At 41.5% G+C, this 27,573-nt stretch overlaps 1 protein-coding gene across 2 annotated transcripts in view; it reads right to left on the reverse strand.

The window, feature by feature from the left end:
• Nucleotides 1–4,104: 4,104 nt before the first annotated feature.
• The window catches only part of si:dkey-246i14.3 (ephrin A4), a 31,287-nt gene continuing 7,818 nt past the window's right edge, over nucleotides 4,105–27,573 (reverse strand). The window contains exons 2-5 of one of the 2 annotated variants that reach the window (XM_061716880.1): nucleotides 15,776–16,074; nucleotides 11,530–11,598; nucleotides 6,425–6,451; nucleotides 4,105–5,865 (exon numbers count right to left, since the gene is read on the reverse strand). In XM_061716880.1, the coding sequence (XP_061572864.1) occupies nucleotides 5,780–5,865; nucleotides 6,425–6,451; nucleotides 11,530–11,598; nucleotides 15,776–16,074 (481 nt within the window). In that variant the 3' untranslated portion in view covers nucleotides 4,105–5,779. The remainder of the gene's footprint in view (nucleotides 5,866–6,424; nucleotides 6,452–11,529; nucleotides 11,599–15,775; nucleotides 16,075–27,573) is intronic. The other variant, XM_061716881.1, reaches the window with a different exon arrangement.

A 27,573-nucleotide genomic window follows, 5' to 3' on the forward strand; every position in this document is an offset into this window, starting at 1 on the left:
ATGGAGATTATACTTCGGAATGTTAGAAAAGCTTTACATGCTGGAAGAAGGAGTTTGGAGAAGTTTTCACACTGATCCAGTCATATTTTCTGATTGAAAAGGCTATTCTGTGTGGAAGCTGGAGGATGAGAGGCAATATAATGTCTAAAGATTTCCACAGACTGGCGAGCTGGAGAGATCAGTGGAGCTTATGTTTGGGACTTTGGAAATCAGAAGTGGCTCGATATTCCTGGACCTATAAATAATATTTCTGACCACATCTTGTTTAAATGCTTGTAAGCTAATTGCAAAAGTATAGAAACATCAGTTTAATAACTCCATTGAAAAAATCATAATCCTGACATTCTGACATAACAGAAGAATTATATGAACGTGCAAATTTCAAAATCAAAACACTGGATATCAGTGACTTGTTGTCTTTGGTTTTTGTGTAAAGCCGACTCGAGTGGATGTTTTATTTGTGTTTTGGCCTTTCTGCCAAAGTGTAAACAAAATTCTGCTGACTCATGCTGTCAAAAATGGTGACAATGCAAGTCATTCCATAAATGCTAACGTAGCTCGTTTCCATATAAATTTGCTTTTAAACAGCAGCATTACCAGGAAATGTGCCGTTCTGCTGCAGGAGGGGGAGTGGTTAGAGATAGGTTGAAGCATTTGAAGGGACAGACGCTAAACAGGTCATTTGTAAAGTCATGGATATCCAGGTATGGGAGAATAAACAATTACTGAGGCTTTTTCATCTGAAACTGGAAATACACCTGATTCTATTCCTTTTTATACCCACTTGTCAAAAATAGTTTTTCCTCTTTTACAAGAAGGTTTCTTACAGCGTGATCCAGTAATATATTTCACCAGTGCATGCTTTTTTGAATGTTGGTATACTTAAAAGTTTTTCAAACAGACTGAGGACACAGCGTCCGTGCTGTAGTTTATATTCTTCATAACTTTTAGAAGGTTTGATAAATCATAAATAAAGAGACTTCCCAAAGACCAGATACCCAAAGAGAACCAGCTCGACCTTTTACCTCTTTACTTCCCTGGGCAGATTTTGTGCTTATTTTCAGTGATGGCTTGAACTTAATGAAATAAAACCAACAAGTTAATTTAAAATTATTGGACAAGTTTTTCTTGAGTGTGTAGAGGGACAGGTTTGATTCCTTCTCCCATCAGTAGACGGTGGTCCTGATATGTAGGAAATCCAGTGGTCAAAATGTGACTGCTGTAGATTTAGCAGAAACATTTGTCCATCCACTGTTGCTAGGTCTTGTAATAATAACACGGGAAGCGACCTAATTGCTTTCTCTGAAGAGAGAATAGCTGTCGGATTGAAAACATCCCTCCTCATTTTCCTTAAATAGTAGCTGCAGACAGACGGTTGTGTTATTTTCATTTGACTCACTAACTGTCACCTGTGTGTAGGAAAGGAAGAACCTACTACCGGAGGACATATTGTGTAATTTATGCCTGTTTTAAACATGCAAAGTGCTCATTTGTAGATGCCTCAAATTTTGAACTACACTTCAACAAGAAGCTTAAAAACCTGCCTCTCACATGTCAATCACAGTGATTTCTGGGGGAGAAAAAAAGAAAAAAAAAGTTGCCTATAATAATCAAACTTCCCAAAATACTGCTGATTCCTCCAGATTCTTCTTTATTATCCTTGGAAAGTATAATTTCCATGCGGCATCACAATTCAGGAGTTACGGACCCAAATGCAGGAGATCAGGACGCAGGAATAACAAACTTCTTCATTTCAAACTTAAAATGCTGCATAAAATGTCCAACACAACCAAATCCAAACCAGCAGAAAACCCACAGAGAAATAAACAACCAAATCATTTGCAGAAAGACTGGCAGAGAAACAATCATATTATCAATCAAATTATCGTACAGAGTCCAAAACTATTGTGTTCCCACTAAAATTATCATACAACCATGGATGAGTAACGAGTTTGCTGACGGCATGGGGCCGAGGAAGCGTGTCTTAAGAGAGTAAGTGAGGATAAAATGTGACTTAAAACACCAGATCAGTTACGAACTAATGAATCTGATCCCAAATCAGACTAAAACTGAAAAACAGAAATATTCTCTTTTTGAGAGGCTTTGTGAAATCCTCATACACTTGCAATTATTGTTTGCACAGAGGTTGAAATGATCGTACAAATGCAATAATTATCATACATCTGGCAACACTGGAAATGACGGACTAGCAGAGATGGAAGGAAAAACTGGACAAACGTAAAGGGAGGCGCACTGACAAGACACAGGCGTTAACAATCATAACAGTACAGGAAAAGTTTAACTCAAACTCACTCACAGGAAGTAACACTGAATAATACAGGAAGTCAAGCTAAAAACACGTGCACAATAAAAAAAAAAGAAAAACAAGAAAACAAACAGAGGGAACTGAAATAGGACTAATCAAAAAGGAGGGAAAAAAAACTGATTTCAGGCCATAGAAAAATAAATTAGAATAAAAATCGAAGAACGGCTTTCATTAATGTAACAAAACTTAGTTGCAACTCTGTTTGGTAGCCCATATACAAAGGGCCTAGTCCTCGTGCAGGTGGTCCAGGTTCACGTCCCAGTCTGTGATTCTTCTCCTGTCTCAATACTGTTAATGAAGGCCATTAAAGCCATAAAAACGTTTTGTTTTAGTCTTAGAAGGTTGTTATTATTACACTTTACCTTTCAACGTAACAGTGAACAATCTCCCCAAAACTGTAGACTTGTCATAAAAGTCCTCATTCAAAATCTGACCTCACAGTCAAAAATAATGTATACTGAAGTGAATTTTAATCTCTAAACATGAGGCAACAATTGCAAGGAAATAAATAGCTTATTTCTAAATATACACAGCATCTTATGTTTTGAATAAGCAAAAATGCATACGCTGAATATTTAGTCAGGCCAAAAATCAAGCATAGACTTACTTGTGACAATATCTGCTGTGTACAATTTCATACTCTGTAATTATGCTGCAGTTGGACTATGCTGGGCTATGTATGTGCAATCTTTAAGTCGGATGCATAAAACTAAAACAGTCACTACAGAAATTGCTTATGTTACCAGTTTTGCCATAAAACCTCAGAAGAAACCTTGACGCTAGATTTTCATAATCTCCTAAATTTGTGCATCACAGTAATGTGTGTATAATTATATAGTTTGTTGTGGGGGTTGATTTTACTTCCAGCTTTTAGTATATCAACAAAGAACAGACTCAACAAAGACGCTGGAAATATCAGTCTTGTAATTTTTTTTTTTTTATAGTGTTCCAGCGTTTTCTGTCTGAAATCGAAGAACAAACCTAAACGTCAAAGCTTCTGGTTATGTGCCTTAGCTGGAATAAGCAGCCATACAATTTAACATTCACAAGACAGAGTGGACAGCTACTGCTTTTAAGGTTATTTTCCTTTTACTCAAAGTACCCATCTCTTTCTGGCGATTTCAGCACGCTAACTTCACACACAATGGAAAAAGAATGAAAACATGGGCTTTAAAAATTTATATGTGAAGGTCAGAATCAAAGCCGCTTCGTGACAACATGCCTCAGTGACAAACATGTCATCAGAAGAGATCAGAAACCATGAAATAGGAGCATTAGCTCCATTATCCAGGAAATTGCATCCCTGGCTTCACAAGACGTTCTACATTACAGCTTATATAAATGGAAATGCATTTAACAGCTTATTTGGATGTACACTTCTATATTTAAAACACAAAGACATCCCAGCTCTTTTTGGACTGTATTGAACTTCAGTCCCTTGTTGACAGAAATTAACTACTTTCAGGTCGAAGTATTGGCAATGATGTTTGAGAGTCTATTAATACCAGGAGTTCATTGGGTATTTGAGTCTTATCGGGCCTCAGCGGCCCATAGATAACAACCCAGCTCAATATTCCACCAGGTTACTCACATTACAACGGCCTCTCGCACCACAAGGTCGTTTTTAGTCCCTAAAGTCTCCTTATCTCCACCCTTTGTGTATAACACTGAATGTGCGCATTTTACAAATAAAGTAGTGTGTATGTGTATCACTTGTTACATAGGAAAATTCATTACATTCTAAGCTAACAAAAAGAAAAAAAAAAAAAAACATTGCGTCAAAGCATCTGAAGGCAATCATTTATTTTGTTGTCCTGCCAGGTAAAAAAGGCTCAGATTGCAGTTGGCTCTTCACAGAAGAAGCTACATTCTTCACAAAAATGTGAAAGCAGAAACATGTATACACAGACAAAAAAAAACAAAAAAGCAATAAAATCTTATCCCTACACAACTAAAATACTACATGACTGAACATAACCATTTAAAAAACTTAAGCCATTGGTTTGATCATCATCCATTTTGGAAATTAAGAAAATACAACAGGAGTGGATTGATTTACAGCATTTTGACATCCAAATATATATATTAAAAAAAAAAGTGTAAGTGCCAACACATTTTAAAGCAAGAATACATTTCAGATTCAACCTTTAGTTTCTTAACACAGGTAATTCAAATAGTGAGAGAAAATAATGGTGTAACATCATAGAAAATATTAGCTTAATTAATTTCAAGGACAATTAAACATCAATGTTATAAATTTAAATATAAAACCAAATATTAACAGCTGAACTTACAGTTCACTGAATTATGTAAGGTTGGAGTATAATTTCTCAAAATATTTTGCATGTCTCCGTTTAAATGATATCTATAAACACACGCACACTTTGCAATTAAGAAAAATATTAATTTTTGCTATAGCAAATAAATGAATATATCTTACTTTTATACAATATCGCCTACACATGCAACCTAAAAATCATAAATTCTGTGTAAAATAGCACAAGGTTTGTACACAAACCGAACAAATTAACAGCAGAATCAACCAATCAGCCTTAGCAGTGTGATCAGTTTACCCATAAGCCCTGTTGTTCAGCACTGTGTGGGGAGAATGGTGAAAAAGTGGAAGAATGCAGTTTCCAGTTCAAAAGGACAAACGTATGCTCAGGTCTCATCATTACTGAAGAAACACATCCAGTTTCTGGGTTTATGGCCAAACCAGTTCAGCTCCAGTATGACCAGTATAAACCCAGCAGGGGGCGCAGCTGCCCAGCCTCATTACTCTAATACGTCCCCATTTCCTTCCAACATGCTTTTAATTTTACAAATATGATTAGAGATAAAAGAAGGGAAACACATTTATCTTGTTCGCATGCAAATGAGGCAGTCAAAATTATTGTGTCCATGTACAGCATGATGAGGAAAAAGACAAAAAACATTGGAGTCACCCGCTAACTCGTGCACTATCAACCTGAGCGACTTAATACAGTAGTATGCGTTTATTTGGCCACTTTTCAAATGGAGGCAGGTCCTCAAAAAGAGGAAAATACAACACGATAAGCTGAAATTTAAACTCAAAATGCGAAGCAAAGAGGAGACTACATTAAAAAAAAAACAACAAAAAAACCCCAAAAACTGTGTTGCAACACGTCCTGCTCACTCAGACTGGAATATGATTTGTCTTACATCCTGCTACAAAAAAACAAAACAAGAAATGGATCACTGTGATTCAACATGCCAGTCCCTGAGTCACCGTAGCCTCGTTCCGAAGAAAAACAACTCTTTCTGGAATTTCACAGGTAAACCACCACAAGTCAAAGTTTGTCGTTTGCAACGGCTCCTTGTAACTTGGATTGCATTGCATCATTTGTTGTCCTAGCTCAGATAGCGTTGTGCACTTGAATGTCTGTTGCGATTGCTCCCACGTTGAACAGGTCCACGATGAAGATGGACCAATCAGGTAATCAGCAAGAGGAGGATGAGGAGGGGGAGAGGAAGGGAAGCTGTCCTCAAGGATGAAACCTTATTAAGAGGACGTGTTACTGAAACAGAGCAGAGCATTTGGAATTAAAACATATGTCTGGCATGCAAATGCAACCAAAACTATCCAAACATCATTTTACTTCCACCTTCCATTGCCTTATGACATTGAGCATGGTTTTAGCAATTAAACAGGATTTAATGTTATTTTGCATGAAAAAATGAAAAGCAAGAGTTTGAGGAAGTCTGTAAGCACTCAACATTTTACTGGGAGAGCTGGACTGTCTGAAACACAGCCGGGACCAAAACGGCATCCAACACTTTTAGGTCATTGGAGTAAAGACTAGTGTCCAACATCATCTCCCTTAGCAACAATAATGGATTAGCAGCATCACTTGTGGCCAAATCAGATCAGATCTTGCGTAGGAAAAAACTTCCCACAGGACTAAGAAACTAAATTTCAATAACTTAAAAAAAACAACCACACATTCTTTTGAACATGTACGTCAACACTTTTTTCATCTTTTTTTTTTTTTTACTGCTATAGCAAATTTGAACTACAGATGCAAGTATCTTGGAAAAAGTTAAGATAAAAGTTAAATTCAAGATGTTGAATCTCACCTTGTATTTGTTTTGAACCCTCTGAAGCTGTAATAAGTGAGAAAGTGGGGGTTAGAAGATTTAGATAAAGTTGAAGCAAAGAAACAAGTTGCTGATTAGTCATTTCTGCATGCTTTACTTTCTCAATAAAGCTGCTGATTTGTAGAACAAAAGGAGTAAGAAACAGACAAATGACCAGGGGAAGGTATTTACCATTACTCAAAAGACTAATGCCATGAAAAATGAGCACTGACTGGCTGTGCAACCCTAAATATGTCCCCTATGCAAATTCTCTTAAAAGGTCACACAAAAAATAAGAAAAAAAAAGAAGAGCTTGAAAAGCATGGAAACAGGAAAAGATAGTGTTATGTAAATTAGAAAGACTAAGAATGATGGAGATTATAAAGGAGATACAGGAAATGAAAAAGAAGTGGAAAAACAGAGGAAAACTCCAAATGACAGAGCGAAACCAAGAAGTGGACAGAAGATAAAAGGGAGGGGAGTGGAGACTCAATGAGAAAGTATGAAGAAGTAGGGGGAAAAAAAAGGTAGGAAAGAGTGAAACAAGGTCAGATGGAGAAAAGGGAGGGATACGGGGTGTTTGTCTGGGCGTCACTTTCGCAGCAGGAGGGGGAACTGAAAGGAAATAATGGAGGAAGAATGCTGGGGCAGATAGTTTGGAGAAAAGCGAGCTGGTAAAAATGAAAGAGGAAAAAAAGGACAAATAACGCAGGTAGTGGGACTAAAAACTGCTGAAATCCTTCTGAAGAGAGACTCAACATATAATGCTGTGAGCCAACGGCGGGAGGGTCAGGAAACAAGAATGAGACTGCACAACCGTTTATTAAATCGATCTACGGCCTTGAACCCCGCTCTGACACTGCAACGCCGACAACTTCCAAGCCACATGCGAGCCAACAAGCACACAGTCCCACAAAGAAATGAGGGGCGCATCAAAAGACGCCAGGAGAGAAACCACCAGGCACATGTGAAAGTCTCCCTCTGTGTGACTAAACAACATGTGGCTCTGGCTGACATGATACTAAATTACTCTCAGGTTGTGTACCACTAACGACCATCAAGGGGTTAACGAAGCATCAAATTGGATGCTAGGTCTGGACATGCACCGAGCCTGTGTGTGTGCATCCGCGTGTGAGCGGCTTTGTAGAGAAGAATTAAGGAAAATAGACTAAAATAATTGTAAAAACAATACGATCCTACTCGCAAAAACGGCACAAAAAAAGCGGCAAACTGAAAGTTTTTTTTTTTTTTACCTTTACCCCACCAAATAATAAAAGAAAAAACATCTACTTTGCTCAATTTATCCATGCAGTTCTAGCAATATTTAATTATGAGCCGTATTTTTTAAGTTTAATTTAAAACGTTTAGATTTTTGTTTTGCTTAAATTTGGAATTAAAAAGGAGATTTATTTTTATTAAAATTGTTTTTTCCGTTATAAATATAGAATTTTATTAATTTTAACCAGAAAAAGAATTACTCACATGAATTTCTATTTAAAAAAAAAAAAGAATAAGGGTAAACGGTAAAGCGCCGTTATAATTAAAAAGAGTGTTTAATTCGCCGCCAATAAAAAGCTAAATTTGCTCCTAGTACATGCCTCGTATTTGCCCAGCTGTGTGTGATGTGTGTGTTGTGATCGGGCTTTCAATCCCATCACTTGCGCAGAAGCCGAACCTCGACGGCGCTGGCTTGTGTTAACGTCATAATTTCGTTCATGGCGAGTTTTCTCACAAAATGGTGTCTGCAGTGGCGTGACTGCTAAAAGAGTGCCCTCTCCGCAGTGCAGTCAGAGGCGCGCTGCAAGAGTAGCTGCACATGCACAACCATGCTCAAAGTGTGTGCATGCGCACGTGTAAAAGTGGGTGTGCGTGCAGGAAACTCCACTGCAGAGACAGACAATGTTCCACCATCCCACCTCTCCTCTCATGCCGCCATTTTATATACACAGAAAATATAGCTAACCAACAACGACTGCTAGCGCAAATGTAAAAAAAAAAAAACAAAAAAAAAACCTTTTACAAAAATTACGAAAAATCAAAAACGCTGCGAACTTTGATCGCAAATTAATGAAAACGGTAAAAGTCAAAATCCGAGTCTGGGGTCTGAGAGAACTCGGTACGCGTCTGTCTGTCCTTGTGAGAGTTGAGTTCAGGGGGTACAAAGGTACTGGGCGGAGGCGGGGGGGTTAGGGAGGGCAGGGAAATTAGAGGAGAAAAATAGCAGGAAAAAAAAGTGAGGAAAATGGTGATGTTCTGCAAATTGAAATGAATGTAATAGACTGCTCACAGCAGGACAATGACAGAAAAAAAAACACATGTGATGAAGAGAGAAGGGGAATCAATTAGGGAGAGATGGAAGTTGGTCTGTAATGCTTTCTCACAGTGGGATGGCTAAGAGAGACTTGCAGAGTAAAAGCAACGAGACGGATAAACACGGGAGGAGTTTAAGGAAGGAGTGCGTAAGAAAAAAAAAGAAAAACGAAGAGAAAAAATAAACGAGGTAAATATGGTGTAGGAGGCGACGTGAGCTCCGAGAAGATGCAATAGAAGGCTGCAGGGCGCCACAAATTTTATGACACTAGTCTGCTGGTGTCGATTCAGATCCTAGTTTCTGATGCAACACAAGCTTAAGCACCCATCAGCATAGCCCTTCTTTTAGTGTGATTCCTGACAGCGTTGTGTTGAAATAAACAACACACGGCATAATACTGAAATACTGAAACCTTGGAAAGAATCTTCACAATGATTCAAGCACAAAAAAAAAAAAAAAAGGACACGGGTGTGACACGCGAACACAGGACGTCATTCTGAAACTTGTGTGTCACTGAATCCGCCCTGCCCAGTTTGTTGTGCACTGCGGGTAAATTAAGCCAACAAACACACCCATTCTCGCACTGGAGAAGGACATCGGGGGACCAGTGAGGGCTGTCCGACCTTGGAGCAATGACAGCATACCTGATGGACTCTCTCACCGTCACCTCTGTCCTTCAGTCCACTGTGAGCTGGTTTGGATTTGTGTATGCTCATAATTAATTCCAACGCCTACGACAGGCTATCCCCAAGTGGAAGTACCTTTTAATCCTACTAGCAGCTTTTTGGATGAGGGGAGGAGGAAAAAAAAATAAATTGGGGGGAAAAGATGGGAAGGGAGGTGCACTGTTTGAAGTTTAGATAAGAGAGGTAGCTGAAGGACATGAGCTGCCATCACCAATGGCCACACACTCACACACACACAGAGTACACTTGCCCTGTTGCCACGGTACCTGTCAGATAAAAGGGAGCCTGAGCAGGAAGGAACCGGGGAGTATGCGAGGTCTTACCACAGGGAACAACACAACAACAGCTGTGGTAAACTGCCACTAGTGGACAGCCGGCAAGACACAGCTTCCAACTCCCCTTCATCTCCTCTCTCATCCATCTATTTCACTCTCCCCTCTCCAGACTCACGTATGCTCATCCCAACGCACTTGCCGCACAGCATGCGCGCGACAGAGATGGAGGGAAGCGGAAAAACGTGAGACTAGGGAGTCGGTGAATAACTGTCGAGCAGAGATGCAGGTTTAACAAAGGGAAGGTGGAAAGAGGAAGGTGGTGGGGCGAGGTGGGGCGAGGTGGGGCGGAGCCTAGGGGGGAAGGAGGAGGATGTGCAAAAAGACTGCCATGGATGGTGCCTAGATTAGTTTTGCTCCAGTAGCGAAAGATCATAAAAACGAAGGAAGGGAGGAGAAAGCTGAAGAGACAGAGAGAAGGGGGGGATTAGTGCCACTTCAAGAATGACAGGAGTGAAGGAAGAAAGAGTGGGAGGCTGGAGCATAAAGGGGTGGGGGGTAAAAGACAAGGAGACGCAGATCCTGAAATTTAGCTGGGATTAGTTTTGGTTAAGAAATAGGATGAGAGGCGGAGGGGAGGAAAAAAAAAAGTACAAGACAATGAAACAGAACATGAATATACGTGCATCATTTTAGATAAAACTCACAAAACCCTGAATTAAAAGGCAGTTTTATCAGTAAAGCTAAATGTTTGTGCACGTTTCCCCTCAGCATGCATAATCCAGGTGATTTTCAATATTATGACTAGTTTCAGCTCAGGTGGACCGAATGGGGAATACTGTCAGAAGGTCAAGAAAACATTAGCATTTTCCTAATAAACAACAACCTGATGAATTCTAATCAAATGACAGCAGGATAATTAGCATATTAAAAAAGTCATCATCCTTTTATGTGGGTAATAACACAACAAATGACTCCCAGTCTTACAGAGGAGCAGTCATGGCATTTAAGGATTAATTCATGCTGAATGAAGCCGTTTTTATGTCTACTTTTTTTTTTCCCTCCTTCAAAACAGTAATATCAGGGCTGCACGATTTTGAAGGTACAAGTAAGACAAGCCTGCAACGAGTTTCTCCAGAATGAATTAAAAAAAAAAAGGTGTTAGATCAGTCTGGGACAACACACCAAGCCCCCTGCAGTTAACGCTGGGATGGGAACTGGGACAGGCGTCTGAGACACGCATGCAAGGGTACATACGAGTTCAACTTCAACTGCCAAAAGATCGCACGCAAAGGCCCATAGACTCATGGAGGAGTGCGGGGAAGAAAAAAAAAAAAAAAGAAGGTTGCGCACACACACACACGCACGCACACACACCAACAGTACAGGGATTCCCACAGAGAATGGGCAACATTCCCAACCGGAATGGGCAGCTCACTGGACTGGAAGACTAACATTACTCCAGGCGGGCTCTGGATTAGATCAACTCTGGGAATTTCACACTGGGAAAGAGAGATGGAGAGTGGGAAAATGAGGGTGACAAGGATGGAGGGGGAAAAAAAAAAAGTTGGGGAGGGGTAAGATGTGCTTTAGAGGGAAGTATAATTAGGTTTTAAAAAGCCAACATGGAGTGGAGAGTTGAGATCATAGTTTAAAGGAATCTCATCTTACAAGGTTAAAGAAAGGAGGAAAGAGAAGCCATAGCAGCAAGGATGACTAGAAGTCTTAATATCATGCTATAGCTGCAGCCTTGATAGCACAGATGTGAGGCAGAAGAGTCTCTTGGTGTACAAAGGGTAAGCATGAAAGAACAGATGAGAAGAGGAGAGCACTCACTGGGCTCACAGCACACCGTGACACGCAGCTTCATACATGGCAGAGGAGGGCCTTCATCTGTGGGTAGAGCTGTGGGGAACAACAAACGAAAGATGTAAATATGCCGCTTACTTATCAAACCCAACTAGCAGTTAGAATTCAGGTTGCAAATATGTGGGATTTAAATAAAATACAATTTTTTGTTTTTGCATTTGCTGATCAAAATCCTTCCAAAACATTAAATCTGCTCTTTGAGAACTTGTGTGCAGCGTTTAAAGCTTTCTTGTGGCAAGAAAATGCTCAAGAACCAACAGGTTGATTTTCTGTCTTAGCCTCCTGGTAACAGCATTGAAAGAATAAGAGGAAAAGTATCTGTGCATGTCACAGACCATCAACATCACAATCAGCCGTACAACTCAGCGCAAACAACTAATGAAGAGGCCACTGCTCAGACATCATGAGTGATTATAGTTTCTGTAGGAGAACGGACGGGCTTCCGCTGTTGTTCAACACTGCTGTTGTAAAATAGTTAGGAAAAATTGCTCAAACAACTGGAAACTCAACAAAGATCCACTAAACAAGCAATTTTCAACTGATAAGGTACAAAAACAAGCAGGCTGGAGCGTAAGCGACATAAGCGGAGTGAAACAACAACACACCGCTGCCAGCTCCATCACGACATGATGCTAGATTTGGTGGAGCTGATAACCTGCTACCCTTTCATCCAGAACGTTGCAGTTGCATTGCCTATATTGTGACTCTGCTTTGATGCTCTATGTTCATTTTAGTTTTACAGTATTTGCATTTGAAAAGTCTCTTTCACTACCTTTTTTTTTTAAACCTCTGTCACGAGTGCTAAAAACTCCAGATTAAAATCCTGCTCACCAGCCGCCTCATGGTGTTTCAGAGAAAAACAAAGCATGAAGTACTTCTGAACATCTAGGAGCAGAGTGGAGCCTTTCGCAGCAACATTAAATCAGATTTTAATGATGTTTCTTCCTTTAATTGATTTGTTTTCCTTGCTTTTATAGAGAACAGCAAATCAGATCCAGCAATAATCTGTGATGTGACAATAAACTTCTAAATTAAAATACACAAATAAAAAGGACATAAATTAGGGAAATCATTAATGAAAATGATTGAGTTTTCCATCTCTTCCTCTCGTACTGACGTGTGTCCCTCCCACTGTTTAAGTCTACATTAAGAAAAGGTCATCAAAAATGTGCAACATGATACTTTTTCGTTTTAAACCATGCACAGCATGAATCTGAAGCAATCAACATTTGACTGAGCTCTATATTTTCAAATTTAAGGTGAATAAGAAAAATTATATATTTTATGCATCATAAAGGAATTAAGCTCTTTTTCCCCCCTTGCCAGATTTTCACTACTTTAAAAGTAATTATAAAACTGAGATGATTTAAAAAAAAATATATATAAATTGGCATGAGACTGCTTTCTAGTCAATCACTGCCAGTAGTTATTGCCATTTACCGTTTGAAACGGGAAAACAAATCCTGTCAAGAGCAGCCAGGCAGGCAGCCAGACAACCAGGCAGGCAGGCCTGTCATCACCCAGAGCAGCAGCTGATGCAGTCAAGGCTAATTTCTTAAACTACACGTTTGCCTGTTTTTGTCATTTTTGTACACTTTGGAATTTCTCTAAAAATGTATCTTTGTCCTCAGCATCATCTTCAACTGGAAGCAAAAAAACCCCCCTGCTTTTATTGTAAATGTTTGACACTAAAAATCTCACAATCAACTGTCCCAATACGCCATTACTGCGCAACAATGAGACAGCAGAACGGCAACACCTTGAAACTGAACACTTGCATGGATTTATATGAAGTAGTGTGAAACTGAATGACTGAATGTGTTTTGCTAACTGTAGCAGGACAAAATGCTGACTGTTAAAGGCAATCAGTACAATCTATATAAATGATAACTCAGAAGGTTAGTCTGGAGCGAGTAGCAAGATGTGACGAGAAGTGTGATCGGTGTAGATGACAAAAGTGCGTCTTCATCATGTGATGCACACAAACATCTGGGAAAACCTGCAGTCAAAATGTCAAAATGAGGAAAAAGAGAAAAGAAAACATCAAAACTGACTACAGGTGAAACAACAATTGGAAAGTGTAGAGAACTTAATAAGCAGTTTATTTTAGGACATAATGTGTGCTGGAGCCAGACAGGAAGTGAGCGGTGGAAAACTCATTCTCTTAATTGGTTCGCTTGGAGAGGGATGCTGACGTGCAGCGTGTGGGTATCTGCTCCAAAAGCACAACTGAAATTGAAAAATTAGGAGAAAAATGTTCTTTTTGCTCTTTTTACTTTGAATAGATTGGACTGGCTGCAATGTTTGACAGCAGTCTCCAGTTTTTTCCTGAATATGCATACAAGGTTTAAAAAAAAAAAAAAAAAAAAAAAAAAAAAAAAGATTGTGATTGAGGTCTATTCCTGTTTTATTTGATCGTTAATTCTAATTCGGTTCAGCTCTCAGTACAACCATTAAAACTTTGTGTTTTCCGTATTCCCGCTCTGAAAGCTTTACTGTTGGCTTGTTTATGTGCCGTCAAATTGTGGTTTGCGGCGTTTTTCTCAAACCGCAGTGTTTGTGTTCTCAAAATCGGTGACAGACGATCTGTTAATTGGCTCCTGTTTTCATGTGCTTGTTTTTTTTAAATTCCCAAGCACTGAGCTCTCCTTTCCACCGTTACCATCACGACAGGAGCAGCTGACTATCAGAGGATGTCAAGCTGTTTCCTGTTTTTGGTGACCCAGACACGCAGACCACGAGGGCCAGAGTCAGAGGTGTGGAGTATGTTAGGGGCACACAGAGAGGCTGTGAGTGTCATACTCAGTGGTACAGAGGAGCTGAGCCCAGCTCAGACTGAACCCACTAATGCCATTAGTGTTTCTAATACTATTGTACTGTCCTCCCAGGCTAATGCCATTATGCAGTATCCAGTGCTGCGGGCTCATTCAGCGCATAAACCCCGGGGCCAGACATTTGGACCAACTTTATGCCTTATCTTTGATGTGGACAAAACACACACACAATCGCCCGGAGTCCGTTGTGACCCAACAAGGAGGGGGGCAGACCTATTGTTGCTTTTCTGTGAACTGGCATGAACAACTACAATAGCCCAGCGTGCACGCGCCAACAAACATACATGTGTGTGCGTGTAGAAGCCCTCTCTCAAGCACACAATACTCCATTGTCTCTTGGACCACAACAGTAATTTATGTAAAGATTCCCTCTCTTCTTTCGTCTCATCCATCCCTCTTCTCTGTTGCTTTTGTCGTTATCCCTTTTCTTTCTCCATTGTGGATTTCTCACCCACACTCTCTCATCCCTACCTCACGCCTTCCCCCCTCCCTCCCTGCACTGTCAGACTGTGTCCATCTTTTACCGTTTCCCTCCTTCTGTCACTCTTCCACGCTCCTCTACCTCCGTCTGCTTCTTTGCCTGCCTTTCTTTCCTCCTTCACCGTTATCCTGATTTGACCCCCCCCGGAATTTCTTGCTCCTTACACTCTTCTGACCCTCTGCCTCTTTGTCACCCTCCCTTACTCTGCATTTGCTTGACTCCTTCGTCCTCTGCCATGTCATTTCCATGTGCTTCCCTCCCTCTCAACTTGCAGCTGAGGTTGTAAAGACTAAGAATAAAACATTTTTACAGCCACAGAGCAAAGTTTTGTGCCTTTTCCCTCCCTTTTCTCTCTCCAGTGTTTTGGAATAAATGAGGACCGCAGGAGGATGTTTGGAGAAACCATCAGGTAGAACAGCCTGCAGGTTTATGAAAGCATCATCTTAACGCCATGCCGCATGAATTTATGGAAAATATTAAAAGACATAAGCGGCAGTTTTCCAACACTGCAGGTCTTTTAAAAGACACATCAACACAAATCTGAACTTGTATATCCCTTACAAATGGTGAGCTGCTGGGCCCCCACGTTTTCTCTCACACAAGAGTTGTTTTTTTTGCTGATTTACAAAAGATGCCGATGCAAAAGGCCTGAAGGGAATATTCACTGCACGACCCATGCTATGACATCGAAAATTAGCAAAGGTTATGCTGTTCGCGTATTAAAAACACACTTATTCGAGTCACATCGAACCTCTCGAGTGTCGAATGCAGAGCTACAGTGCCTGAAACACACCGTTAGTTATTTGAAAAAGTATTTCATAACAGACATTTCTGAACTTGCTTGTTTGGCAGAGAAATGAATTGTGACACCATGAAAACACACACAGACTCTACTCACAGCTGTAATAGTAGTGTCTCCCTGGCAGAAACTCAAAGCCCAGCGAGAAGGGAGTGAACCTTTGGATCTTCTCAGAGAAGCGGACCGGTCCGAACGGATGGAAGGGAGTGTTACACTCCCACCTCTTGATGGCCCCCCTGGTCTCCACGCAGCCCTGGAAGGACGGCTCGGCCACCAGGTAGAGGGCCAGCACCTCGGGCTGCTCCGAGCCCGGGCTGCCCTTGTCCGGGTAGTGGGGGCAGTAGATGTCCAAGTAATCGTTGAGACTCAGCTGAATGGACAGATCTCCCGCTGTTAACCTGGAAGGCAGAATGACAAGGACATTAATATTTCATGTAACAATTATAAACTACTAATGAGCGAGGTGGTGATTAAATACAACAAGAGCCCGAAGTGATGGAGGAACTTTCAGAAAATAGATAGTTCATCAATAATGCAATTCCAGTTGATGAAACAAAGTTGTGCAGATCTTCCAGACTGTTTTAATTTTATATATTTCACAACTGCATTTTATTCCCGTACCAGCACTGTTGTCATACTGTTGCTTAACATCAGACAGAAAGAACAACAATTGCTTATATGCTAATTAACACCACTGACGGGAGTTCAGCATAAAATAAACTCAACTCCCTGCCTTTGTTTTCCCAACTCCTACTGCACAGTACTGACAGACACAGGCATGCACAAACTTAAGCAGACGTGCATGTGCATGCACAGTTATGTTAGTTGAGGCTCACTAGCTTTAGGCATCTCTCTAGACAAGACAGCATCATTTGAACAGAAGAACTGCATAATGCGTGCTGCTTTAGACGGAGGGTTTTGGCCTTCGTGTCAGCTAAAGTATATAGAGTTGCCCATGTACAAAATAATAGGAGAGAAAGTGGCAGGGAGCAAGAGAAAGGGATGATTTCTTCATGTCAAATATACTTCATAAGACTATAACAGCGCAAAAAGAAAAAAGGAAACAAGCAATGCAAGACAGGAATGTGTGACAAATGGAGGAGGAAATGTAAGTGAGAAGGGATAGAGAAAGGCAAGAGACAGAGTTGTAGAGGAAGGCTAAAACGTTTTTCTTTTAAAAAGAGAGAAAAGTAGATGAAGAGGTGCATAAAGTGGAGAACAGAGAAGAGAAAGTAAAGTGTGTTAATTAGCAACCCCAGAGAGTCTGAGTGCAGACACACCGAGAGGAGAACAATGAAGTGGAGAAAGAGAGGAGACGGACTTTAATTGGGCTCCTCTTCGCATGGAGCGGCGAGAGAGAAGAATGAAGGGCAGAATGTGGCTCGGGCAGAAGATTCAGGTCCATCAGTGGGAGTCTTTATAGAGGGGTGACAGAGCAGAGGAGAGAGGAAGAGAGTGCTGGGAGTCAGTGAAGGAGAACATGGGACGGAAGAGGAGTATGGCAGGGGAAGGGGTGGAGGTGGCTGAACGGCAGAGCGGTCTCAAGTTAAGTGGACAAAGAAGAGACCAAAAGAATAAATAGGAGGAAAAATGAGTGCAGAGAGCGGGAGACAAGACTGATGAAAACAGAACTGAAGTAGATAGACATGACAGGAAGCCAGAGTCTGACATGGTCCAGCAAATCTGCAGCGTATAAAAGATGGAAGGAGCAATGAGAAGTGAAATGACAAGAGACTGAGAGACGAGGACCATAACTAAAAAACTAAAACAGGTCCTCACTTTCTCTATTACAGTAACTTGCAAAAAGTGTGGATTTCTGCATGAGGCAGGGCTGCAAAAAAAGTAAGCGTGTGTGTGTGTCAGGGGCATCTAGTGAGACCGAAACTGCTTCCTGTTCAACAGCCACCATGTGGAATTGACAATCTATCAAGAAGACAGGACACCATCGATCATGCTGGATCCCTCGCTCATGACAGAGATGCATCCCCTCCCATGATCAATACTCTTTGTGGTTGTGTGTGTCTGTGTGTATGTGCACTCCTGTGTACATATAGCTCCATCACCTGTGTGCACTAATTGCAGCCGAATAGATGGTTGATTGTGTGGTTAAGAGAAGACGAGGGCGTTTAAGCCAGTGCAAGTCACAGTGGCACAAACACAGGGACGCGCCACAGTCTGCTTCTCTTCACACCACCTGTGGGCCTTTTTATGACACCTGAGAGCCAAGAGAAAGTGTGCGCATGTAATAATAGACCCGTGCTGTGTCACTACGCTGCGCTCCCTGCTACGCGTGTCATTCATCTGAGGATTCTTCTTGGTGGCTTACGATCCGTTTCCCCATATCCAAACCCCAGTCTGAATTTCTCCTCACTCTCCTGCTACCCCATCTCTCCCCCAGTTTCCCTTCACATTGGATGACATGCACTCATCCTCCATCTGTTGCTTTCAGGGACTGTTTATAGTACACTGCCTGACCCCCTACCCCTCACATGCCTCCCGTCCTCAGTCTGTGGCACGTGCACGCCGGCAATTACACAGCCGGTGTGCTGCACTGATGTCAAACTGTCATCTTGCTTTGCCTCCTCAACCCTTCCTCCCTCCTCTTCCTCCTCTCTGGCCCTGCTAGGTTTGGGTATGGCCTAATTACACTTAGCATCCTCCCCTCCTGCCAGCCACAAAAAGCAGCAGCGGTGACAGCACAGGGGCAGCATGGGAGCTCCGAGGTGCTGTGGGTGTTGGTGAAGAGAGTGCTGGAGGAGCCTATATGTTGGAGAAGGTTCTGGAGGCAAGAAAAATGAGCAGGCCCATTTGTTGGAGCAGAAGATGAAGAAAATCACACACATAACACAGTGGGACATAAAAGTACTTCAGGAGAATAAAAGACGCTCCCAACCTTCTTGCCACATGGTCAGCGCTGACAGCCTTCTGAGGACTGGCGCAAACCTGCTCTTAACCTCAGAGGTCAGTAGGGTTGCCACCCGTCCCGTAAAATACGGAATTGTCCTTTATTTGAGAAAAAATTGTTGCGTCCCGTATTGAACTAATACGGGATGCGATTTGTACCGTATTTTCATTAACTTTTACACCATATTCTAGTTGAATTATTGAAATAAATTAACTTTTACACCATATTCTAGTTGGATTATTGAAATAAATTAACTTTTACACCATATTCTTCACCTGTAGGCTATATTATACATTTGGGCTGATGTGGACATACAGTAGCATAGGAGGCTATTTCAGTTGCTAGTATGGTTGTCTGTACAGTCATGCAAGTTCAATGCTATTAAAGCACTTTAAACTTGAAATCAAAGCATTTTGTTTTTTTATATAAAAATTTTATATAAAAATAAACACATTTTTATTCAGTTTAGAAGTTTGGGGGCTTTTTTCTTTTGGCACCTGCGCTGCTGAAATCAGGGCGTCCCTTATTTCTATTTCTGAAAGGTGGCAACCCTAGAGGTCAGTCCAATCAAAAATACAACTTTGCTCTTTGGTGGAAAAACTCTTTATAAACAACAGAAAATTATACAACCCCCCCGTCAAAAACAGAACATTACCAATATCCTGAAGATTCTGCCATCTGAATGAGTGCACACAGAAACTGTGTGGAGTTTTAATGATATGCAGGGGGGATGGCTGTGGCAGAGACCTTTGATCCTTTAATATGAGAGAATAATTAAAGGAGCAACAATCTTGCAACACAGCCTCAGGAATACAGAACAGATACTCAGTTGCACACAGCAGCTGCATACCACGCATCCCAAATACACTGGGGTTCTTAATCAACGTACCGCACAGAAATATACCAGAGATAAAAATATTGTACAATGAAAATGCTAATAACATGCTTGCCCAGCATCCCCAATGAATGCATGAGGGCTGTACAGTATGTGAGGTAGTTTTTAAACACACATTTTCCCCACTTGTGATGGTAAACTAAACAATCCTCGGTAGAAGGCCCGCGGTTCCTTTCAGAGGCGGTGGGCGGTCAGAAGGCTTGGTTGAGCCGCAGTTCTTCCGTGTTCAAATCGCAGCAGGGCGAGCGCTAACTCAGGACACTATGCTGGCTGGGCACAGCATGCTGCAGTCACCCCGCCTTAGCTGGGCACACTGTAGCATGACACAGTTACATACTGTTGTAGTCCTCGTAGGAACACCACCAGTGAAACTGGTGAATGGCCTGCGAGCCGACATCCTATGATGGGCGATCCTCGTCACTATGTAAAAAATGGGTCTATGATGTGAAGCATTGAGAACACCGGCATTAGCGTTTCAGGTGTAGTGCTTGGTAAAATGAAAATAGCAGGGCAGCAACAACAACATTTCAGCATATTTAAAGATTCTGTTTCAAGGTTTTTATTTAAAATTCATCTTTAGTGAGCTTAAAAAAAAAGAAGAAAAAATTCTGCTTTTGACCAGCTGCATATGATCTGTGCTAGCTTCTGAGCAAAAAGGTAACAACCAATTATTTACATTACATTTACATTAACAACCAATATTGTAGTTTTCCTGCACTCTAAATTTTAATACAACTACAAAAGGTTTGATAAATTTCCTTCAGTCAGATGTCATGTTTTTTTTGTTTTGTTTTTGTTTGTTTAACATTAAGAGATTTTTTTTTTTTTTTTTTTTAGAGATTTTAAGAGATTTTTAATGAATCCAGTTGAAGTACATTTGAAGACTTTGGTGTGCGCTGCATCCTTGACACTGCAGCAAGCAGTGATGTTTCACACTTTAACTGACCTCATTTGCCTAATCTAACCTGTAACAGTAGACCTGGAAAGTAGGGATCAAATTATCTTTGGCTCCGTGGGAAAAAAAACAACAAAAAAAAACCTGGGGTATTTTAGATTTAAGGGGCTGTTGGTCAAACGTGTTGAGAAATGTTGGTGCCTTTAACCTTTTTTTCTTATTATCAGTCAAACATGCACACATAGATCCCCAAGCATCTACGTAATTCCAGATTAACTTTCCTCTCCGTCAGATATCATGTTAAACTGACAGTATAAAAAGCTCCCCGAACAAACTGCTTTACACTCTTGTCTTTAGGAACTCAGTTAGCTGGCAAGCTACGCTTCCAGGCTATTGAGGCCGGCACAGGCCAACATATTTTCTTACAGCCATAGGCTTGCCAATTAGTCCATCTTGGCGGTCTCTTTTCTGCCATGATGGTAACAGTGTCACGACACCTCTGCTTTTTTAAAACCCGGTCACATCTCAGCAAATGAGAGAACCGAAAGCTGAATGGAATTACATTGCAAGAAGTTGAGCTCGGCTTTCCCGGAGAAGTCTAACTGCTGCCGATTCTGCTCATCTTTTCATAAAAGTAGTATCCAATTTGTTGAAGTTCATGCTTCCGTGCAGTTTTGTGGTGCCATGCCAGCAGGTATGACTATGAATGAGAAGCAAACTGAGGCAAGCACGCTTTAACACCAAAAACTAAACTTGATCAGAGGAAAAAACAACAACAACAAAACAAACAAGAATTGTGATATTGAGCCGTTGTGTAAGTCGAGGCTGGGAAAGGGCCTTTTGTGGGAACAGCAGCATTGTACTGCTGAAAAATGAATTGGAAGAACAGAGAAGTCGTGACCAAAAGAGCCTGAAGAGAGTACAGGTAGAAAGGAAAAGTGAGGCAGGTCACTAAAGATAGAACAGCGTTTCGTTAAAGCCTATGAAGCGTCAGTGACCTCTTAGACCACAGCTTTTTCTATTTTAAGTGGGGAAAAGAAGTGAAATCATACAACCAAAGAGAAGAGAGACAGGCTACATCTACTCCATCCCTCCTGGAAGAGTTTACAAGGTGGAAAACTTTTTGTTTGCCATTTACCCTGTACTCTCTCTCTCAAAATAAATGGAAAAATAAACCCCAAAAATAAAATGAAATGAGGACAGCCCTCCCGTTCCCGAAATTCACCTAGCTGTGCCCCCCTCCATGGCCACACAAAAGCTGTTTTGTGTCCAGAGTCCAAACACCGGTGTTGTGTCTATGGTGGTACTTACTCCCCTCAGCGCACACAAACAAGGATGTCACCCCCCGTCTAGGACCATCTGTGGCTCCCCTACCATCTCGCCTGCCCAGCTGGCTCCAGAAATCCTTTTATAAACCCCCAACACACGCAGACTCAAACACTTAAAGGTCTGCAGAATCAACCTCTTAATTCTCATTTTCATTAAACTGGGGCCAGAAAACATGATCAAGAATTCATCACTGTGAAAAAAGATGGCGTTTCCGTGCTGTTGTGCTTATCTACTCTTTCCTGTTTGGTATGCCTATCCAGGAGTGTATGCATTTGTGTGTGTGTGCACGCATCTTTGATTCCTTCAGGGTCAGCAGCAGGTGCTGCTCTCTGCTTTCCCCCCCCTTTACTTTCTACAAACCTCTACAACTGGATAATGTGTGAATGGTCTCCAGCTTTGTGTGATTTCCTCCCTCTGCGTTTAACCTTCTGAACATTCACATCTGTATTGATATGCGTTAAGATCTAGGAGACTTCTGGGAGACCTCCCTCCTCTGTATGAGTAACCGCCCCATCAAACAAACAAAATCCTTCCGTCCTCAAAAGGATGGATCACATTCACACACTAAATGAATCATCTGCAGTATGGACATGAATGTAAGAAATGCTGGTATATTTGTCACTTCAGTGAAGGGATCGGTTGCACCTTTCTTTCCCCACAGGCTCAATTAAATGACCAGAGGGCACAGGCCATTCATACCACTCTTCATTCAAAGTGTGTGGTTCAGCGGACTGCCTCAGGCACCCAAAGTCCCTATCAATTTACAGAAACAGATAAACACACAGATATAGTATACACACACCTGCTGCTTAAGGCTGAAAGGATTCTGAGCCTCGAGTAAAGACAGAACCTATTTTCTGCCTGTTATGATATACGTGTATATGCGTTTCCATTCTGTGGGACCAAACAGCACAACAGGACATATGGCTACGGCCAGCAGAGCTGGGGAAGATTGCTCGATTCAGGCTCACAGGATCCATCTGTATGAAAACCAATTCATCTGAACCATTTTGATATGGCTGCAGGTCTGCAAAAACCATCATCCCTTCCTGTGGCAGAGCCCTCTCATGCATAGGCACCACTCTCCCTGTGTGGTCTAGTCTGATCCAAAAATAAGCTTTCAAGTGACTTTTCTACGGAGGTATGAAATTACCGTCCACAACGTACGGTAAATGGACTAGAGTGCAGTCCGGTAGTCTTTATTTTCTCCGTTTGACGAGAGGCAAAGCATAGTGAAGGATTGTCTCACTGTGCCCATCAGCACTGCAGCAGGAAGAAAAAAGTCTTATTTGACTCTTACCTGTGCTCCACAGAGGTGGTCACACTTTTGAATTTAGTGTGGAAAGAAGATGAAGTGTTTTACTTCTAATGCAGGGAAGAGGGATGAGGAAAGTGTGCGGCTAAAGAAATGTGCATGATCTAAAGTGAGGCGCATGTACGGCAAGGGGTGTGCAAGGGGGTAAATAAGGTCAGACGTGCCGTTACCAGGACAACCACCAATCCAGAGCTGGGACTGGTGCCAAGCCAATGCCCCACCCATCCATCCTTCGCTTCATCCGTCTTTCTCCTGCATCCCTCTGTCAGACAGCCCGAACCTCAGAGTAATGAGTGCTCTCCATGTTTCAGCAGTCTAAATGGAGCTGCAGCGTAAATACAGGGCTGATTTGTACAGGTGCCAGGCCTGGAAACATAAACTTGAATACAGCTACAGTACCTCAGAACTCGTGCACAGAAACGACCAACTTACAAGTTTGGGGGGGTAGTAGTGACAACTGTGATAGGTGGCTGCAAAAAGCTATGATTCAAACTATTTATAAAATCCATCAAACGGCATTGCTGACGAGTGGCAGCAGAGCTGATCCACTGTGCCGGCATCATTCATCTCCAATCTATGAACCAGCATGCAGCTGGGACTTCAGATTTATGGAGTTCCAGAGCAGGTCCTAATAGAGGGTTTAGACCGATCAATGTTGACTGTCAGGTAAAGCGTCACACACATATAAAAAAGACAAACGGCACATACAGATTAAAACTTAAGGCAAAAATATATCTAAATTATATTATAACCTATAGGGCAGTCAGAACATGGAGCATAAGCCAAACGTTAAATCTTTTCCTAACCAAGTCAGGTGCCCAAAACCTGAACTGTACTAAATTTCTGTACTTATTTCTCAGCAGAGCACTTTTACAATAACCAGTAAACTGATGGTGATGAGAGCCAGAGACACCTGGTGTGCCTCTGAGTGGCAGAGAAACAGGGAAGTTTCAGCTTTTTCAGTGAGATGTGTACTGTTGCTATTTTTTCCACATCATGCACAGGTTCCCAATGATGGACTGGAAAGCTGTCACCCGTCAACTGCTAGGACAGGCTCCAGCCTCCCGTGACCCAGAGCTAAATGAAGTGGAAAAAGAAAATGAATGAATTATTGTCACATTTTATATTTCTATGATGTTCTCCTCATGGAGTTCACCTAATCTCTTATCAACTGTATGCATCTGGATATATCTGTAGTCTAGCTCTTTCAGCGAGCCTGAAATGCACATGCTGAAGACTCACATTAGATACGACCACTGCAGTCACAAAGCAACTATACAAGACCAATAAAATCAGACTTGGAAGGAAAATCTATCATTTACAGAGAGGGTCACATTAGGGCTGGGCGATTTTGGACAAAAAAAAAAATCCAGATTTTTTTCTCTGAAAACCCGATTTTCGATTTCGATTTTTTTGGTAAAACTACAAAAGACAATGGAATAAATTGTTTAAAATATTTTATCTTTATTTTTAAAGAAAAATAGCAAACAAATTTCCCTATTGGGAATGAAGTGCAATTGAAAGATACCTACTGTTAATCCTCCTTGAGTTTAGTAAAGTGACAACATTTACAATTTTCTTGACCAAACAAAGATGACTAGACGAGCTCTGTCTGTAATGCAGCCAGCTGCAAAAAAGGAAAATCGATTTTCCGATTTTCCTTTTTTAACATCGATTTTGATTAATAAATCCGATTTAGATTTTAAATCGATTAATCGCACAGCCCTAGGTCACATCATCTTTTGTGTTAGTTTATTTCCCATGTCTGTTTCATATACACCGTTTTTGTCTTGGCCGTGTTGTGAAGGCCAATGCCGGATGGGCAGCATTGACTTTTTATCCCAGGTGTGAATCTCCTCTAGCTTTTCCTGCGTGTGTTTATGTTGCTGGTTATGTAGTAGTTAGTTGGTGGGCTACAGCTGTCCTTCAGTTTGTGAGTTTCACTCTCTCTCACAAACACACACACATACACACACAGTTAACACATGTCAAGCAAACCTGCTCTAATATGTCCAACTGGCCTGAATAATTTAAATAGAGGGAAGGAAAGGAAAAGAGAAGATGGGGAGAGGTAGACTGAAGATGCAGGAGCGTTAAAGAGTAAACTGAGTAACCTGGCTCCTCTCAGTCCCTCTGGCTAACTTTAAAAAAAAAAAACATGTATTCTTCACTCATCTATGCCTCCTTTCATCCCATCCTCCACAGATCTTATTTCCTTCCATGGTAAATGCAACTACACCTTCCCTTCCTATCCTTCCTCGACTGCTCCGTCCACTACTATTTTACCCACTTTCCCCTCCCTCCCTCCGTCTTTCTCTCTGTTTATCTAAGCACTTTCACGGTCACTGCTTTGGAATCCCAGGAGTCTAAACTGCCCCCTTCCCTCTCCCGCCCTCGCAGCCGATCCATGCTTCCTCACTCTGGCTCTCCATCTTTCTCCGTCACATCGGTTGAGATTCATACCGCTCTGTGTGTCGGGGGTATGAAAGGTCCACTTTATTCCCCCTCAAGGCACCCAGCTTTGTCCTGTTCTAGTCACGCACAGCCACTCACTCGCTCCACCCCACCCTCAGACACTTTGAACAGCTATCAAAAAGGTCTAAGAAATATTACAGGAAATACTTCTTTAGCAACTGTGCATTGTGTATTTACACAGAGTAAAGTTATCTAGTAACTCTATGTAGTACAAATTTGCACACGTTTGTGAATTAATATTCACACTCTTGACACTTTTGCTGACATTACAGGTTGGCATGGTCGGCCTTGAATCCCCTCGCTTTCAGAAAGGCCAGTTGAGGCCAAAGCTCCACAACACAGATGAAAGGTTCAGACACAATAAGAGGGAAGTGGGGGCGGGTGGATTTGGGAGCAGAAAAGGAGGAAGTGCTGAGGGTCATGAGGAGAGGTGCAGACGGGATTAACTGATTAATTTGGGATTAGAGATGACTGGTCAGTGCTTTAAGCAATGAACCAAAATGACCCAAAATTTATAAGATTAACACAGAGGAGGTAAGGCATGTGCCACTGTGGATAAATCTCTTAAAAGTAGCAGAAGTCTGCTGCGGATCACCACTGTTATCAATTAACTATGCGACTTTGATGAAACACAGTTGTGAGCAATTTTTGCGCTGAAAGGAAATCCATCGAGAAACCTCTTTTAAAAAGTACAATAACTGAAATAATCACTAAGAGATTTGTCACTGACTGTTTTCAAGAAAAGATATATTAACGCCACTATCAAACACGCAGCATCTGTTCCAAAAATCTAGAGGTGAAGGGTGTACAACAACTCCATCTGCAGCAAGACGGAAGAGCACTGAGATTTGAAAAAAAAGACCATTTCTCATCTTCCTTTAAAAACACATAAGAAAAATAAAACCACTATTTCACATATTGAAACAGAACTTTGATCAGTTGTGATGAATTAAATACAACATTTCTGTCAGACATCCCAATTTTCTAATTATTTGATACTAAAGGATTAGTCTGCTTCCTCTTTATTCAGCTTTGGTTTCCAGGGCAAATATACCAGCGAATGCAGGAGAAACTACCTCTGGACATCATTAGATAAGACATAAAACCATTCAAAGAACTGCAGCAAAGGCAGAGTTACAACCATAATATATCAACAAAAGGCAACCAAAATGACGTGGAGGAGGAATTCCAGTGAATTACTTGTCGATTTTGCAGCAAAACCTTCTGATCCAAGGTGTTTTATTAGCAATACTGTGAACAGGGGGATACCAGACCCATTTCAAGAGAGAATTTTCATCAAGTGAACCGGATACGGCTGACCAGGCTAATGACATTAAAGGTTTTTAATACATTTTATCCGTGTAGTGAAACTACAACTGTTAGGCGTGTACAGTTTTCATAGCATATTCCACCTAGAAAGATGTTGAGTGAGGGAAAAAAGAAAGAATTGATGGAAGCAGAGGGAAAAATAGCAGGCAAAAGTACCAGAAGATGGGGATCAAACTCCTTTATTGTAGACTAAAAAAAAAAAAAAAAAAAGAAAAGAGCTAATGTGGTATTGCCAGCTAAAAAAAAAAAGATAAGACACCACGTCGACACGCTTGCACACAAAAGCACCGGGACACGTCTCATCCTCCTCCAGGTACTCTCAAAGAATCTGGGTGCTGGCATGTTTAAATGAGCATAAGATGGTATATTTTGTCTTTTCTTTTTTAGTTTTTTAAACTCAGGTAAAGACACTGCTGCAACACAAACCAGAGAAGCAGAGTCGATTGTAAATGGAGTACAAGTTCTCCTCGGGCTCTCCCCCGAGTCCAAGCAGCCACGTGTGCAGGCAGGCAGGGTGCCGGTACTGCTGGTAGTATGTGCGCCCTCTCCACAACACCTGTACACAAGCCTGCGTCACGGCGTGTGTGTGTTTGGGGGAGGAGTGAAAAAGGAGGGCTCGCTTCTCATGCATTCTAGTGACAGTGATAGTAATACCCACTGACATCCTTTCTTCCCCTCTCCCTCCCTCCTCATCCTTCCATCCCTGGGGGCCTTCCTGAGCTGTTTTGGGAGTTGAAATCTGTTGACTCTTTCC

This window comes from Cololabis saira, chromosome 3, assembly GCF_033807715.1.
Source record: "Cololabis saira isolate AMF1-May2022 chromosome 3, fColSai1.1, whole genome shotgun sequence".
In the NCBI taxonomy this organism is placed as follows: Eukaryota; Metazoa; Chordata; class Actinopteri; order Beloniformes; family Belonidae; genus Cololabis; species Cololabis saira.